Source organism: Cupressus sempervirens, chromosome 3 (assembly GCF_028749045.1).
Source record: "Cupressus sempervirens isolate cs-2001-9-10 chromosome 3, ASM2874904v1, whole genome shotgun sequence".
Taxonomy (NCBI): domain Eukaryota; kingdom Viridiplantae; phylum Streptophyta; class Pinopsida; order Cupressales; family Cupressaceae; genus Cupressus; species Cupressus sempervirens.
The window spans coordinates 1,000,218,789-1,000,234,079 of NC_143120.1; the positions used below are offsets into that span (position 1 = coordinate 1,000,218,789).

The window sequence follows — 15,291 nt, forward strand, 5'->3', positions numbered from 1 at the left end:
GTTTTCAACAATGGTTTGCTAATATCTATAAGTTTCCACTTGTGTAGATAGTGCCCAATGTTTAACCTGTGAAGTGTACTGAACTTTAGTTCTGATTTAGATGTGAACGAAATCAGTAATATGATACATAAATTTAACAAGATGCATGCTTTTTAAATCTATTAAATATTCTAATTTTTGATAAATTTATTGAGGTATTGCTAAAAGCTTTTTCCCACATTTAAAAAAATTTGTGTATAGGAAGAAAATTGCTCTCCTAGTTTTTAATCAAACATATAGATGAATTGTATAAATGAAAGCAAATTGGTATTTATAACAAATAGGCAGCGTCTTGCACAGGCTGCTAGAAGACCGCAGTACAACATTTACTAGGTATGATGAGTTTGTTGGTAGCTCCCACGAGATCCGCCATCTTTGGATGTATTATTTTCTATTTTCTGTCTACTCTACCTTTCACAACAATCAGATTAGCCATGAGCTTGACAACTGCCCATGGCATAAAATTCAAGAGGCAAAATTTAACCATTTAAATTCTCATATTTGGCAAAAGCTGTTCTACTGAATCAATAGCAATCAAGAACCATATAGTTATAGCAGTCTAATAATCATGAGCTGACTTTAAACATTATATATGTGTACCTTTTCGAGGAAATGCAAAAAAGCTCTTCTTTTAAACCATGTTATATTTGAGTAGACCTTACAAGAATTTTTCCATCTCATGAGAACAACCTTTTGACTCCATTAAACACATTCAATGCCTTTAATCCAACACCTTGTAGATCTTTCAGTTTTGTTCGCAGAACCTACACCATTTTAAAATATTTGTAAGCTTCATCTAAAAAATATTCTACATTTTGAAATGTAAGGTTTGCATTTTCCTTAGTCCATTAACATTGTGAATTATGTTAAACAAAAAGGAAAATAGCAGAAGAGAACATGGATAAGAAAATACATATTGAGCACGAAATAAAATTCTTTGTTCACTGGAACATAAGTCCACAGACAATTTTTTAAGCAATGACTGTCTCTTAAATTGTTCCTGAACAATCCCACTCAAATTTTGGCTTCCATTTTCCTGCATATTCTGATCAATAACACATTCAATTGTTAGAAAAGATACTTTAAGAAGCTATAGGCATAAGGTACTGAGAATGAAATAACAACCAACAAATCTACTTACAATTACCTCTAGGAACGCAGTGTATTTTGAGATGCTATTTTCACAAGTGTCTAAAAGGAGCTGAAATGCCTTTACTCTCAATTCATCAGGGAAGGTCAAGCCAGATCCATATGCACTGGTACTTGAAGCAGCAATAGCCAACTGGTACAACAGCATTCAATTGAATTTTAAATTTGATGGTACAATTTCCAACAGCACTCAGCTAACTCTACAAATGGATGACTCGCACATATATGATTTAGAAGACTAAAGTCGCATACTTTTATATACTCTTATTTCTCCAAAAAGGTGTATCAACCATTTATAGTAAGAGGAGTAGTTAATGGGAAGCGAGTGACATCATTGGTCAACATTGGTGCAAGTCGCAATTTCATGAGTGATAGATTGGTGACAGGAGAAGGATTGTCATTAGATAACTTTTCAGCATTTTGTGCCATGATGGTTGATGGATTTAAAAGGAGATGCAACAAGAGGGTTACAGCAAATGAGAATTGAGTTTGAGAATTTCACAATCACCAATGATTTCTACATGATTGAGATTGCAGGCTCTTGTATCATGTTAGGAATTCAGGAGTTGCATTCTCATGGACGATACATTCAGGATTTCCAATAGATGGAGTTGGAGTTCATGAAGGATGGGAAGACAATTATACTCAAGGCTTTGGTGGATGAAGCACCAATGGCAACAGCAGCAAGAATGATGATATCGGTGAACAATCATGATGCGACTAACTAGGCAACAATACTAGTTGATATTCCAAGGAGTGGATATGATATTTGATGCAACAGATTTTTTTGGTATGATACGTTACAATGAGTTCCCCAACTCTTATGCAGTTATGGTGGGCAGGAAACTTACACATTTATAATGGGCAGTTTGCAGATTATAAGGATGGATGAGCATACAAACACTAATGAGTATCTGCCATGTTGTAAATCAATTTTCAGGGATGGATGAGCATACAAACACTAATGAGTATCTGCCATGTTGTAAATCAATTTTCAGTCTACACCATGAGTATCGAGTGGTGGAATGATGACATGACATTGTTGGTAGGAGAGTAGTTAACAGATAACCAGATCTTTCCATTAGGAATCATGATATTTCCAACACTCGGGAACCATTGATCAGCATAATCATGGCAATACTTCAGCATGAAAAAGTTACAGGTTTTAGTAATGTTGATTGCATTAAAGTAGAGAGGTAGAGTGATGTAGTGCTCTTCATACAGATGGTTAAGTGACTTAAATTAATTAAGTAGTCCAAAAATTAATATTTTTAACAATGAAAGTCACTTTATTAACTAAATTTCTCCAGCTACGAAAAGAATTAAAGTCAGCCAAATCTTCAATATGATTCCTGGAAGCCTTTATAAGAAGATTCTTAAGGCTGTAGCAAAGCATGCTTTCATGGATTTGATATGAAGAAATTGTGAGATGATTTATGATAAGCTGAGGGCAAAAATCTTCAATAGATCAACGAAGGTTGGAAGAATATCTGACTTTACTTGAGGTCAATTTGTGACGGAGTTTACATCTGGGCCAAATTTGTGATGTCTTTCTTCAAAGACAAATTTGTATTAATAAAAAAATTGTGAGGTTTAGAGTTTGTTTCAGAAATAAAGATAACTGGATCTCTCTTATGTGGAAAATAGAACTGTTATTGTGTCTACTTTAGATTGGCATAATATATTTGGATGGAGCTCTTTTAATTTATGTCAATATAATACATGTTTGCCCCTAAGAATCTTTAATATCAAATGTCAATGTCATGGAGATTCCCAATGAAAATATTTCAATTTTGATATTTGATGTGAACCATTAGTATTGGTTGCTATATCCAAATATTGGAATAATAATAGAAGGCATAGGCAAATGTTTATATGACGGAATCTTTGATATTGGATGAAGCCACCTATTATTTCATTTTGGCAAGATTGATATTTCATCAAGATTGATATTTTATTTGACGAACATTAAAGAAGATTATTGCAGACTCTCTATTAACTTTTCTAGCATTAGGCATGGACCCCTCATATAGCAATTACTTGTAGAACAACACAAGATTCTTTTGAAAACTGAGTCTATATTGTTGCTGGTGTGAGCTGAATGTAAGTGGATATCAGAGCCAGGATAGGAGCCCCAACCACCAGCAGAGTGGTTTACAAGAAGCATTGCAAATAAGCCACACCAAGATGGATGATGGCTAGCCAAGAGGGGCCAATAGCTCAGTACAGCACTTCAATAGCAACAGAAGGTCCTAGATGTGACTCATAGCTGGTCCATATGAGCAGCAGCTCTAACAAGAAGTGGATCTGTTGTGTTGTAAACACACAAACTAATGCAAATGGGGACCCCCTCTTTTTCACTTGTAGCTTGGTGTTTCGCTTGGTTGCCCGCAGCTTGGCAACATTTTTTCGGTTTCTTAGTCTCCTAGCTCTTATAGAATAGGTGAGTCAAGTCAGGAATTCCTAGATTTAGAATGAAAAAAATTCTTAAGGATAGAATGAGGAAATTCCATTCATAAATCCAGCTCAAGTAATGATCCCTGCAGAAAAGTCCAGCTACAAGATAAAATCCTGCTCCAAACGCAGAAAATAAAGAGGTTGCCCTTTGATAAAAAAAAAATACAATTCCTTGTGAACCGTCTTATCAGACGAGTCAAAAGAGAATGATTTCATAATCATTCAAACACAGATCAATAGTGAATAAACCAGCAAAAGAGCGTATTTGAAGCAAACTACTGCAATTAAATCAGAGTTGACAAATGAATTCCCTAGCAGAAGTGCAATGCAATTCACAAATTAAGACCTAAAAGGCGAAGTTTATAGAATTTAAAGCAAATAGCATCAGAATTAAGGGGAGTTTCTTAGAAAAAAGCTGAATAACATCAGAATTTAAAGGAAAAATTACTAGCAGAAAAGTGAAAAAGGATCAGACTAAAGGACAAATCAAAACCAGAACCAAGGCAAATTTGAATCATATTAGAGGTGAAGTTAGCGACAAGAAGGTGAAGAAAATCAGAATTACAGTCAATTAAGTCAGAAATTAGGACGAAATTCCCGGCAAGGTATAAAATCAGGGCAGATAAAGGTGTGAACTCCAGCAGTTAACCATGAGAAAAATCAGATCTAAAACTGATAATACTGAGTTCCTATTTGATTACAATAAAGTTGCAAAGGTTTTATTAATTACAAGAAAGAACCTGACAGTAAATCACCCATAGCATAGTTGCAGCAGCCCTGATTATATATGCTCGAAATATACTAGCAAATGTCCCAAGCAGCCACATCCATAGGACTGGATGCCCAAACCTGATGTAATCTAACCGTCCGACCTGCCAAACTAGTTAACAAGACACCAACAGTTCTGAATGTTCCCCAAGTCAACCAGGGAAATCTCTCCAGGAAGAGTTTGCCCTCTCAGCCACAGTTGATACAGTAAGAGAAGACATTGAATCCCTTCAATAGACAATTGCTCCTCAGCCACAGCTGCTACAGAAAGAGGAAGCTCTAAATCCAGACCCTCTCTGATCAAACCACTATACCTCAGCAATGGAATGCACAAAAAGTCAGACCTTAGAAAAGCCACAAAGGAAACAAAAGTAAATAATATTCAATTCGATGCCTTTCCCATCAAATGGCCTCATATTTATAATCTCCAAAATGGCACAAGTTTCCCAAATGAACTTCACTTAAGAAGCTTCCTACACACAACATTAGAATATAATAAAATATCATTATAATATAATTTATTAATTGTTTTTGGCATAGATGTGAGTATCGCCGATTAATCGGCGATACGAGATAAAATCGCGATTTTTTGGGGCTGGCGATTTAGTCGCCCCAAAAATCGCGATTTTTTTTTGCAGATTTTTTCCAAAAAATTGCAGATTAATCGCCTAAAAAATCGCCTAAAAATCACAATTTGTTGCAAAAAAATTGCCTGCGCCCGGCAGTCACATAAAGTGACGAAAAAACACATTTTTTTCATTATGTTTTTACATTGCTTAGGGCGTTTTGGAGAGGAGAGGATAGAGAAGGAGTTCTTGGCAAGAAACAGGCAGAATCAAGTGCATTTGGAGGCCTTTTGATTCGATTTCTTCGTTACTAGGTAAGTGATTTGAATCTTTGTTTTTAGTTTTTGCAAGAGATTGTATTTTTTTTTCTTGCATGTAAATGGATAAAAATACATTCCTAATTAGTTAGGAATGCATTTGATGAATGTAAGCAAGATTAAATGCATTCATTTGCATTTTTTTCCATTCTAGATCGAATTTATGCTAAAAATTTGCCCTTTTTAAAAAAATTTGAAACCCTAGCAGCTAGTTTGTTTGAATGTTATTTGGATTTCAATTTATTGGTGCTGTTATTGGAATGTTGCTTGAATTCTTTGTTTAACTGTTAACTTTGATCTTGTTATAATTTATTTATAGTTTTTTTGTTAAATTTGTATGTGTAGGCAGCCCGCAACAGTTTTAAATGGTAGACAAATGGCCATTGACTCCATGCCCCTCAGGCTACATTGGCACCAGGCCAAAGAATGCGAGAGATCAAGCATGGAAATATGCCTATGAAGCACCCGATGAACCAACCAAAGTGATTTGCATTTGATGTGAAAAAGTAATATCCGAGGGCATTTACCGATTCAAATATCACATCGCAGGGATCTCAAAACATGATACGAATCCTTGTGAGAGTACAACAGAAGAAATAAAAAGGTTTGCAAATGCCTTGCTTGCAGCTGGAGAGCCAAAAAAATTGCAAAGGGAGCGGAATAAATTGCATGTCAGGGCAGCCATAGCAGAGACCCAGGGCAGTTTCATTGATATTCAGGAGGAGGCAGCCATTGAGAGCATGGCTGGCTCTTATCATGGGCCGCGTGTCCGCAAACAGGGTGGTTTTTCTTTCACAAGTTCCACTCCCACTCCCACTCCTACACCTCCTAGCACGTCCGCACCATCAGGATCAGCAAGTGCTTCTGGGATAGGGAGCTATTTTGTGCCGAGGCACACACCTGGTGCACAAACTTCATTAGAGGCCACTAGATGGAATAAGGATGTCCATGACCAGTTGGACAATGCACTAGCAGATTTCTGGGTTTTCAACAACCTTCCTATTAGTGTTGTTGACAGTCCCTATTGGGAGGCTTTGGCCACAGGGTTGACAGTTGCAGGAAAGGGGTACAAGTCCCCTTCTCGTTTTGTGTTGGGTGGCAGGTAAGCGAATAATTTTATTACACTCGATTTCCTTTTAATTTTTAACTTTTTACTTAGTTCTAAATTTTAATTAATTTATCTAGAAATTAGAACGTTGATTACTAAAGTCTAAATCAATTTTAAATTACTAAGAATCTAAGACATAACTAAATTTTGTTTTTGTAGGCTTATTGGAAATGCTATTGAGAGGGCCAAAGCATTTGTTGAGGAACAGAAACAAGAATGGACAAAATTTGGTTGCACCATTCTTTCTGACGGGTGGACGGATGGGAAGAGCAAGACCATAATTAATTTTTTGGCCTGCTATAATGATAATGTGGTGTTCCTGAAATCAATCGATGCCTCCAACAAGGTAAAAAATGCTCAGACATTGGCATTGATGTTGGAGAACATGGTCTTAGAGATTGGTATTGAAAATGTGGTGCAAATCATCACAGACAATGCTGCTGCATATGTATCAGCAGGTAAACCGTAATTTTATGTTGCATGTGCATTGTGAATTTCACAAGAAGAATTTTTAATAGTTTGATATATTTGAAAAGTTGGAAACTAATTAGTATTTTCTTTTACAATTGGCAGGAAAACTCCTACAGCAAAGGCACCCCACTCTCTCTTGGACCCCATGTGCAGCACATGTCCTTGACCTTCTTTTGGAGGACATGGGCAAACTTGAGTGGGTCACTCCAATTGTGGAGGATGCAAGGCGGGTGACAAAATACATATACAATCACCCATGGGTCCTTAGCCTGATGAGAGAGCACACTGATGGCAAAGAAATTGTCAGGCCTGCCGTCACAAGGTTTGCAACGATTTTTTTGACATTGCAAAGCATTCTCGATAATTTGGCTTCTTTGAAGCAAATGTTTGTTTCCAAAAAATGGCTTGCTTCCACATTTTCAAAGAAGAGTGAAGGAGAGAATGTTGTGCGGATTGTGTTTGATAAATATTTTGAAGATAAGGCTGATGAAATAGTGAAGGTAACTACAAAACTTTAAGTTTTAGTTTACACTTTACAACTTTATAACATACTAAGTTTGTAACTCAAGTAAATAATAATTTTGTAACTTGTGAACTAATTTCAAATTTATATTGCAGGTGTCTGAGCCTTTAGTCAGAGTTCTGCGTTTGGTTGATGGAGACCAAACGCCAATGGGTGAACTATATGAGGCCATGGACAAGGCCAAAGAATCTGTCAAAAATTACTACAAAGGGGAAAGCATCAAATATGAACCCATTTGGCAGATCATTGATAGAAGGTGGAATAATCAGCTCCACCAACCCATTCATGCAGCAGGATATTTTCTCAACCCACGTTTTAGGTATACCGTAAGCTCATTCTTACTCAAATTTAAGTTAACGAAGACTTGAGTTCATTTTGCTTTCGTAGGGTGTTGGGTGTGTACTAAAATTGCAAGACTTATTTTTTTTTGGTTTTTGGTTTTAGGGCTAATGGTACATATGCAGATCCTGATGGAGAGGTCATCAGAGGCCTAAGTGAGTGCGTCGAAAAGATGGTAACCAGCGAGGAAACAAGAGATAAAATCATCGCTGAGCAGGAGATCTTCACTTCAGCAGGGGGCAAGGTGTTCTCCACTTCTCTCTGCAAGAGAGCAAGGCTTACACAAACCCCAGGTAATACATTTGAAAACTTCTGAATCTCAAATGCTAAATTAATATTTATGTTTCACTTTTTGTTGTCTATTAGTATTTTCTAACTTGTACAATTTTTGTGATGCAGTGGCTTGGTGGACCACTTGGGGTGCAAGCACTCCAAATCTTGCAAAATTTGCTCTCAGAATCCTATCACAGCCTTGTAGAGCATCACATTGTGAGCGCAACTGGAGTTTGTTTCAGGCCATCCACACAAAAAAGAGAAACAAGTTGTCCCAAAAGAGGATGAATGACATGGTCTATGTGCAATATAATCTTAAATTGCGCATGAAAAAGGCACAACAAGATCCTCCTAGGCCAATTGATTTGGATGAGATAGATCCTTATTATGATTGGACGGCACAGGAGCAAGCTCCCTTATTTACACAGGAGGACATCTCCAATTTGGAGAGGGAGGCCGGGGAGGAGGCTATGGAGGAGGAAGGGGGTGGAACTGGATAAGACATCGATTTGGATGACATCGAGGAGGGCGATGATGAGGATGATGACATTGAGCTTACTGCAGAGGACATTGACATCTTGCGCGCAGCGAATGTAGAGCTACCGACATCTAGTTCTATAGCTACACCATCTCCTGCATTGGCACAGACACAGACACGAGCACAAACCCTGCGGGGTTCTAGTTCTAGAGCTTTACCCTCTCCCGCACTCGCTAGTAAAGTGACTGGGAAGAGGAAGACGTAGTCCTGTATTTGACATTTGTACTTATTTGTAGTCATGTTGATGTGCTTATTTGAACTCTTTACATTTGACACTTTATTTATGAGAATACTTCTCATGTGTTGTGAACTTGTTAGTTGTTAGCAATTTACAACTTGTCACTACTTACTTGTTAGTAATTTACCGATTAATAACTCTTTTTGCATTGATATATATCTAAACATGATTGTTTCTTATGTATTGTTAGTAATTAAGTCATTAGATGCAGAAAAACATTGAATTCTGTAAAAAAAATCGCATTTTTTTATTAAAATTTAGTGGTTTTTTAGTTCCCGATTTTTTCCCTGATTTTTTTTCGATTTTTCCCGATTAAACTTTTTCAGGCCTAGGCGATTAATCTCCTCAGGCGATTTTTACATCAATGGTTTTTGGCACCAAAAATGACCTTTTCCACCATAACATAATATTCTGACACACAAGGCCATTGTTTCTTGTGCCCATGATTTAAAACTTTTTGCCCTGGTTCCAATGAGCTATGATGCTAAGGTGACAAACAAAAATAGCAACCTTAGTGTATTTAGATGAATAATACTAATAATTCACCGATCTTGCGAAAACAACTGAAGAAGCATCAAGATTGAAATTTGACAACACCAAAGTGATCTTGATGATGAAAGACGATGAATGAAACTGACGGGGTGACTTACTAAAAATAGATGCTCTCTTCAAGATTCTTGGAGCCCAAACCAAAAGCCTGAAAATAAAATTAAGAGAATCACTCAACTCCTCTAACTCAATTGAGCTCATTGGAACCAACAGTCTGACTTACTATAAATAGTAAGTCCCTCAAATGGAGCCGAAACACACCATAGGCTACTAGAAATCCTATACGCATACAACTAAGACTGTCACATCCCACTGTCATCTCATGAGGGTCACGTTGGTGAACTGACCGAGCCAACTGTAGGAACTTGCTAAAAATGGGGACATTACAATCCTCCCTCTCTAATTGCTTGTCCCCAAGCAATCCCAGAACAAATAAACATCACAGTCCACCCGGATCCCAAGGGTAGAACTACGTACTATCCCTGCAGTGTATAACCAACTCCTATAGCATCAACATCCAAATAACTAATATCAATGACAGAATCATTTGGAAACTGACTATAGGCATTGATGGTGATAACAACCCATTGAAACTCAATCCAAATGAAATACCAATTCTGTCCACAACTGAGTCCCCATCAAACTGACACTCACACCCAATTGCACTGGGGAGGTGACAACAACCATATGTACCTGAATCACTATCATCAACTCCAACCACTGATAAAGTGTCCTGAGTGTGTTGACCCTACAAGTGGTCTAACTTGCAGTTGTCGATCCCATTTGCAGTAGATGGAGCTGACCCATCCCATAATGGATGGTATGAAACTAGAGCCAACCCACACAGATGTGAAACTAAATGCTCTACATGTGGGTCAAATGAAAAGTGATGAGCATAACTTGTAGTGTAATACCAATAAAAACTCCCAATCTCTGTCAAGGGCTCATAGGTATCAAATTGGGGATCAGGAGACGACTCTAATCTCCAACTTCAAACTACTGGTCGAGCAGGATCTTGGTCAATCCTCTCAATAAATCCAACAATGAAATCCCTATGGGGAAGCATAGTAGACAGAGTCTCTAAAATCTTTCCGACCAACCTTTAAATAGCACAAGAGCCTCTGATGTGAGTACCCTCAGACACTCTGTAAGGATCCTCTTGCACATCTGAACTCTCCAATAGATACTCCATGATAGACTGTGTGTAGTAGAAATTATATGTGGATGCATCAACCTGCTCCCCTACGACTCACAGCTAATCCCTCTGAAAATGTGGCACTGCCAACTGTCCAATGCTATCAGTTGTATGAGATGAAGAAATAGATTCACTTCCAGCAAAAAGAAGCAAATCAACATGAGAGCTTGATTCCACTTATACTCTTACCTTATCCATACTTACTGCACCCATATCCTGGACAGATGTGTCTGCCACATCATCACGACTCTCATCCCCAACCATAGAAGTAAACTCACCGCCAACCACAATATGTAACTGTACAAGCTCTGGGGCTAGTATCTATTGTACCCACTCTAATTCCATGGTAACCTCATCCAACTGTGACTGTGACTCCTAAAGAGCCAACTGAGTACATTGAAGAGAGTCCATAGTCACCTAAAGCTCCTGGGTGAGCTCAACCACCTCCTCCTCTTTCCCTAACAACATCCCAGAAGAGGTGTTGCCTCACTCCAGAAGGTAATCCCTATCAGCAACTAACTGAGAGTAGTTATGCTTCAAGATCCTAACAGCCTCTCGAAGCACATTTACCTCTGCTAGGGAAAGACTACTATCAACATGCTCATCTGACACAAGAGCACCCCAACCAAATGTAGCTAGCATCTGACAGAAAGCATCCTAATGCTCAAGAGCTGAAGAAATGTCACCATCACTCACCTTTAGCTGACAAGTCACATGATGCCTCTGTAACCCCTAACTCCTATGCAAGCTCTTCGTCTCACTAACTACACTATGATAGGAAATTGAATCAGAATTGCCCACCACAGGATTGCTCATATGTGTGCTATCATCCTCGCACAACTCTACATTTGAGATACAACTACTATGTACCTCAACCAACTCCTCATCTGAAGAAATGGAAGCCCTCGCAGTATCAGCTTCCACCTCAATAGTAAGAACCTATAAACATCGATCTTGGGACCCATCCAAAACCTCCTTGGAATCATTACCCATTATCTAAGAAGGGTGTCATACCCAGTTCAACTCATAGCATCATCAAATGTGTCCATAATATCTACATCCACATCTCCCAATAAAGCCTCAACTATTGACACCTATCTCTGAACACGACTCAACGTCAGGCTATGGATCAATAATACTAGAGCATGAACCCACATCTACTGACTCCACTATAACACCCAGATCACCAACATCACAGCTGGGTGACTCGCATACGTGCCTTAGTCCCACATAAGGAAGCAACTACCTCCTACACTGGAGCAACACTACAATAGCTGACATATAAGTCTCCAATAACAACTCCCTCTTCAAGAGACTTTGAACTGTTAGTGACAACTACAGCATTACTTGCCTCTGAACTAACTGTAGTGACTACTTTGGGAGGCTCAACCTGTTGAAGCTCAGTGTTGTTGTCCACAAGGTACTGACACATTCACATGTCTCTTTGAAATAAGTCCATCATCAACACTGCATATAGGACTAGCAGGTGTCGTACTAAATATAGGTACATCTGCATCATGGACACCTATTGGGGAAGACTCAAGCTTCCTTCCCTGCAACCTCGATGTCGGCCTTCTAAATGCGGAAACCATATACCTTGTTGCCCTCTCAACTGTCTTTTGATCGAACAAGCTTTTTGCCAACCTCTATTGATGAAGCTTAAGTTTCTCCATACTCTCCTACAAAGCATTCATTTTCATGCTAACTTCCTCATTACTCCACCGACTTCTAGAACTACCGATTCTCCTATGTCTATCAATGTCTAGAAAATGCAAGAGTGTTGGTCGCTCCCAATACAACAACAGATCTGAATTAATAAAAAAAATTCTACCCCACAGGATGGCAGGAAATTGCTCCGATACTATTGTAATAACCCAGTTCCAGGTTATAGCTTAATCAAACATTAAGGACCTGTTTGGTGACAAGCATAGGAATAGAAAATTAGAATAGGAAATAGGAATGGGAGTCAGAGTAGGGAATGGGAATGGAAAATGACAATCCCATTCCTGTTTGGTTCACCTAAAATCTATTTGAGAATTTGTTTGACAATCCTTTTGTTTATTCTATAAATCCGTTAGACAAGCAATGGCTTCTCTGACTTCTCTTTGCTGCAATGTTACACAAATTTCTTCTTTCCTACTCAACAAATCAATGAGCAACAGCTCCTCCAGATCTATGGCTTCTCTTTACCACTTCTTGCAATCAATATTTTTAGGGCTTTTCTAAAAAAAATTGTACTTGTATGAAATCCTTTCAAATTTTAAAGGGCAAGGGCAAGGGAGAGCTGAGGATATCGGTGAAGGAGGAAGAGGATTCCCATTGCAGAATGTATAGCGATAACCGGTAGAAGTGCGCCCTAGGGAGGCTGTCCCGAAATATTCCCGCCTCTCGTTTTCAACTACCCACTTGTTATTTGTATGAGTTTCTTTCCTCTAAAATAATTGAGTCAGACCCAGCGATCTTGTAGTGAACTTTGCTTTGTTGTTTATCATTCTCTTGGCAAACTTTACCCAGAGAGAGGATGAATAGGGATCTCTTTCTCGCTTCCAAAGCTGGTGATGTTGCTGCAATTCAAAGATTAGTACACGGTCGAAACAAGCATGATGTGCAGAGTGTTACTATCCCTGTTGATTCTGCTGTGGATCTTGCTGTAACCAAAAAATAAGGTGATGAAGAATCCTATAGCAAAAAAATAAGTAATCCTATTCTCCATTCCAATAACTGATATTTTTGGGAATGGACTTATGCTCATTTTGGGCTAAAATGGGAATACGTATTCCTATTCCCCATTCCCATTCCACGCACCAAACAAAGAATTCAAAAATATATTCTAATTCTCAATGACCATTCCCATCATATTCTAGCAACCAAACGGGCCCTAATTTCTTTCACAATTCAAAAGTTTGACATTTTGTCAAACACTTGGCAAGCATTCTGATATCAGTGTATGTCTGATGTTTATAAATTCTACACACAATACCAGGAAGTGTAGCGAACTACTCACAATCGTTAGATAAATCAGACTTCAAGAAATTTTCATTTGATAAATACCAAACACATATGAATTCTGCCTAGTGTATTTGCTATTTAAAATTCAGTGTCGCAAGCATTCTCAAACTGAGAATACCGAGTTCCTATTTAATTATAGTAAGGCTGCAAAGGTTTTATTAATTACAAGGAAGAACCTAATAGTAAATCACCCATAGCATAGTTGCAGCAGCCATGATTATATATGCTCAAAATATACTAGCAAATGTGCTTCAACAAGTAATCTCAAGCAGCCACATCCACAGGACTAGATGCCCAAACCTGATGTAATCTAATTGTCCGACCTGCCAAACTAGTTAACAAGACACCAACAGCTCTAAATATTCCCCACGTCCTCCAGGAAAATCTCTCTAGGAAGGGTTTGCCCTCTCAGCCATAGTTGATATAGTGAGAGAAGACATTGAATCCCTTCAATAGACAATTGCTCTTCAGCCACAGTTCCTATAGAAAGAGGAAGCTCTAAATCCGGGCCCTCCTATCAAACCACTATACCTCAGTAGTGGAATGCACAATCAGCTACAAACCCTTATACTTCAGCAAGAGCACAAAAAATCAAAACTTAGAAAACACACAAAGGAAACAAAAGCAAATAATATTCAATTCGATGTCTTTCCCATCAAATGGCATCATATTTATAATCTCCAAAATGGCACAAGTTTCCCAAAAGATATTACAGCCTGATAAATATTGAACATTTCAAGTATTTGAATTTTGACTTTATCGGCTATAAAACACAAAGTGCTTACCATTATTTACCGCTATATTCTCTATTTTCTTTATCCTTGTAGAATGAGACAAAAAAATTCTATGTTTGACATCGAATGATAACTACGTGTCCACTGGGTTCTCTTTTGAATTGTTCAACAATGGGATTCTACTCAATTATTTTATACATGTAATGTTCCCATTATAAAATAAATCATTTATCAAAACTATTGTAACAGGCCAATTGATTTTATGTGTCTCAAACACATTCTTATTTTCGTTTCCGTAGTTTGTGTCGCCGTCAGCTATCTTTGTACACCCTCGGAAAGTTTTCCTCGATGGGTATTTAAGCACGGCTTAGAGGTAGTCTTTAGGCATGCTTTTGGATTATTTTCTATGTACTGCAAATTCTTGTTGGAGTTCTGGATCGTTCGCCATTTCGGAAGTGAAAGATCTTCCCTATTTGGCTCGTGCAATTTCGGTGGGATTCAACCCTCACCCTATTCCATTGTTGCATGTATTACTTTGCTCGGATTTGGCAAATCAAAGCACCATATTCTGACAAATATTAATTGGAAGTTATTCATGTTCAAATCTCCATTGTTGTTGGCATTGTTTGATAATCTCAGGATTAGTAGCTTATGATATATAATGGGGCTCACTTTCGCCTCCATATCCCATCAGCAACTCGACCTTCTATGCCACTTCTGCATTCCCTACCCGTACGGCCACAGAACCCAAACATATCACCCTCCCTCCAACCGTATGGCATCCATTTACATACCATACGACCTGCACACATCTGTCGTACGACCTTCTGCTACATACTGTACGACTCTCTATACACCGTACAACCTATCTGTATGACCCTCCATTGCCTACCGTGAGACACCTGCACCTTCACTGTAGTTTTCTGCACTTACTCCGTACAGCCATCAAGTGAATTCGTACGGCCTCTCCATTCCTCCTACCATACGGCCTTGTATGGCACCCCATTTACTCCCACCA

At 38.3% G+C, this 15,291-nt stretch overlaps 2 protein-coding genes across 2 annotated transcripts in view; one reads left to right on the forward strand and one right to left on the reverse strand.

Moving 5' to 3' along the window:
- Nucleotides 1-260: 260 nt before the first annotated feature.
- The window catches only part of LOC149570115 (Rubisco methyltransferase family protein), a 222,807-nt gene continuing 207,776 nt past the window's right edge, over nt 261-15,291 (reverse strand). The window contains exons 10-12 of the mRNA XM_089822778.1: nt 1,187-1,321; nt 953-1,084; nt 261-803 (exon numbers count right to left, since the gene is read on the reverse strand). Coding sequence (XP_089678904.1) covers nt 717-803; nt 953-1,084; nt 1,187-1,321 — 354 coding nt within the window. The 3' untranslated portion in view covers nt 261-716. The remainder of the gene's footprint in view (nt 804-952; nt 1,085-1,186; nt 1,322-15,291) is intronic.
- LOC149570116 (uncharacterized) lies at nt 6,248-8,727 on the forward strand. The gene is made up of 4 exons (XM_089817864.1): nt 6,248-7,197; nt 7,494-7,717; nt 7,843-8,030; nt 8,137-8,727. The coding sequence occupies exons 2-4, from the start codon at nt 7,548-7,550 to the stop codon at nt 8,508-8,510; spliced, it is 732 nt and encodes a 243-aa protein (XP_089673990.1). The 5' UTR covers nt 6,248-7,197; nt 7,494-7,547; the 3' UTR covers nt 8,511-8,727.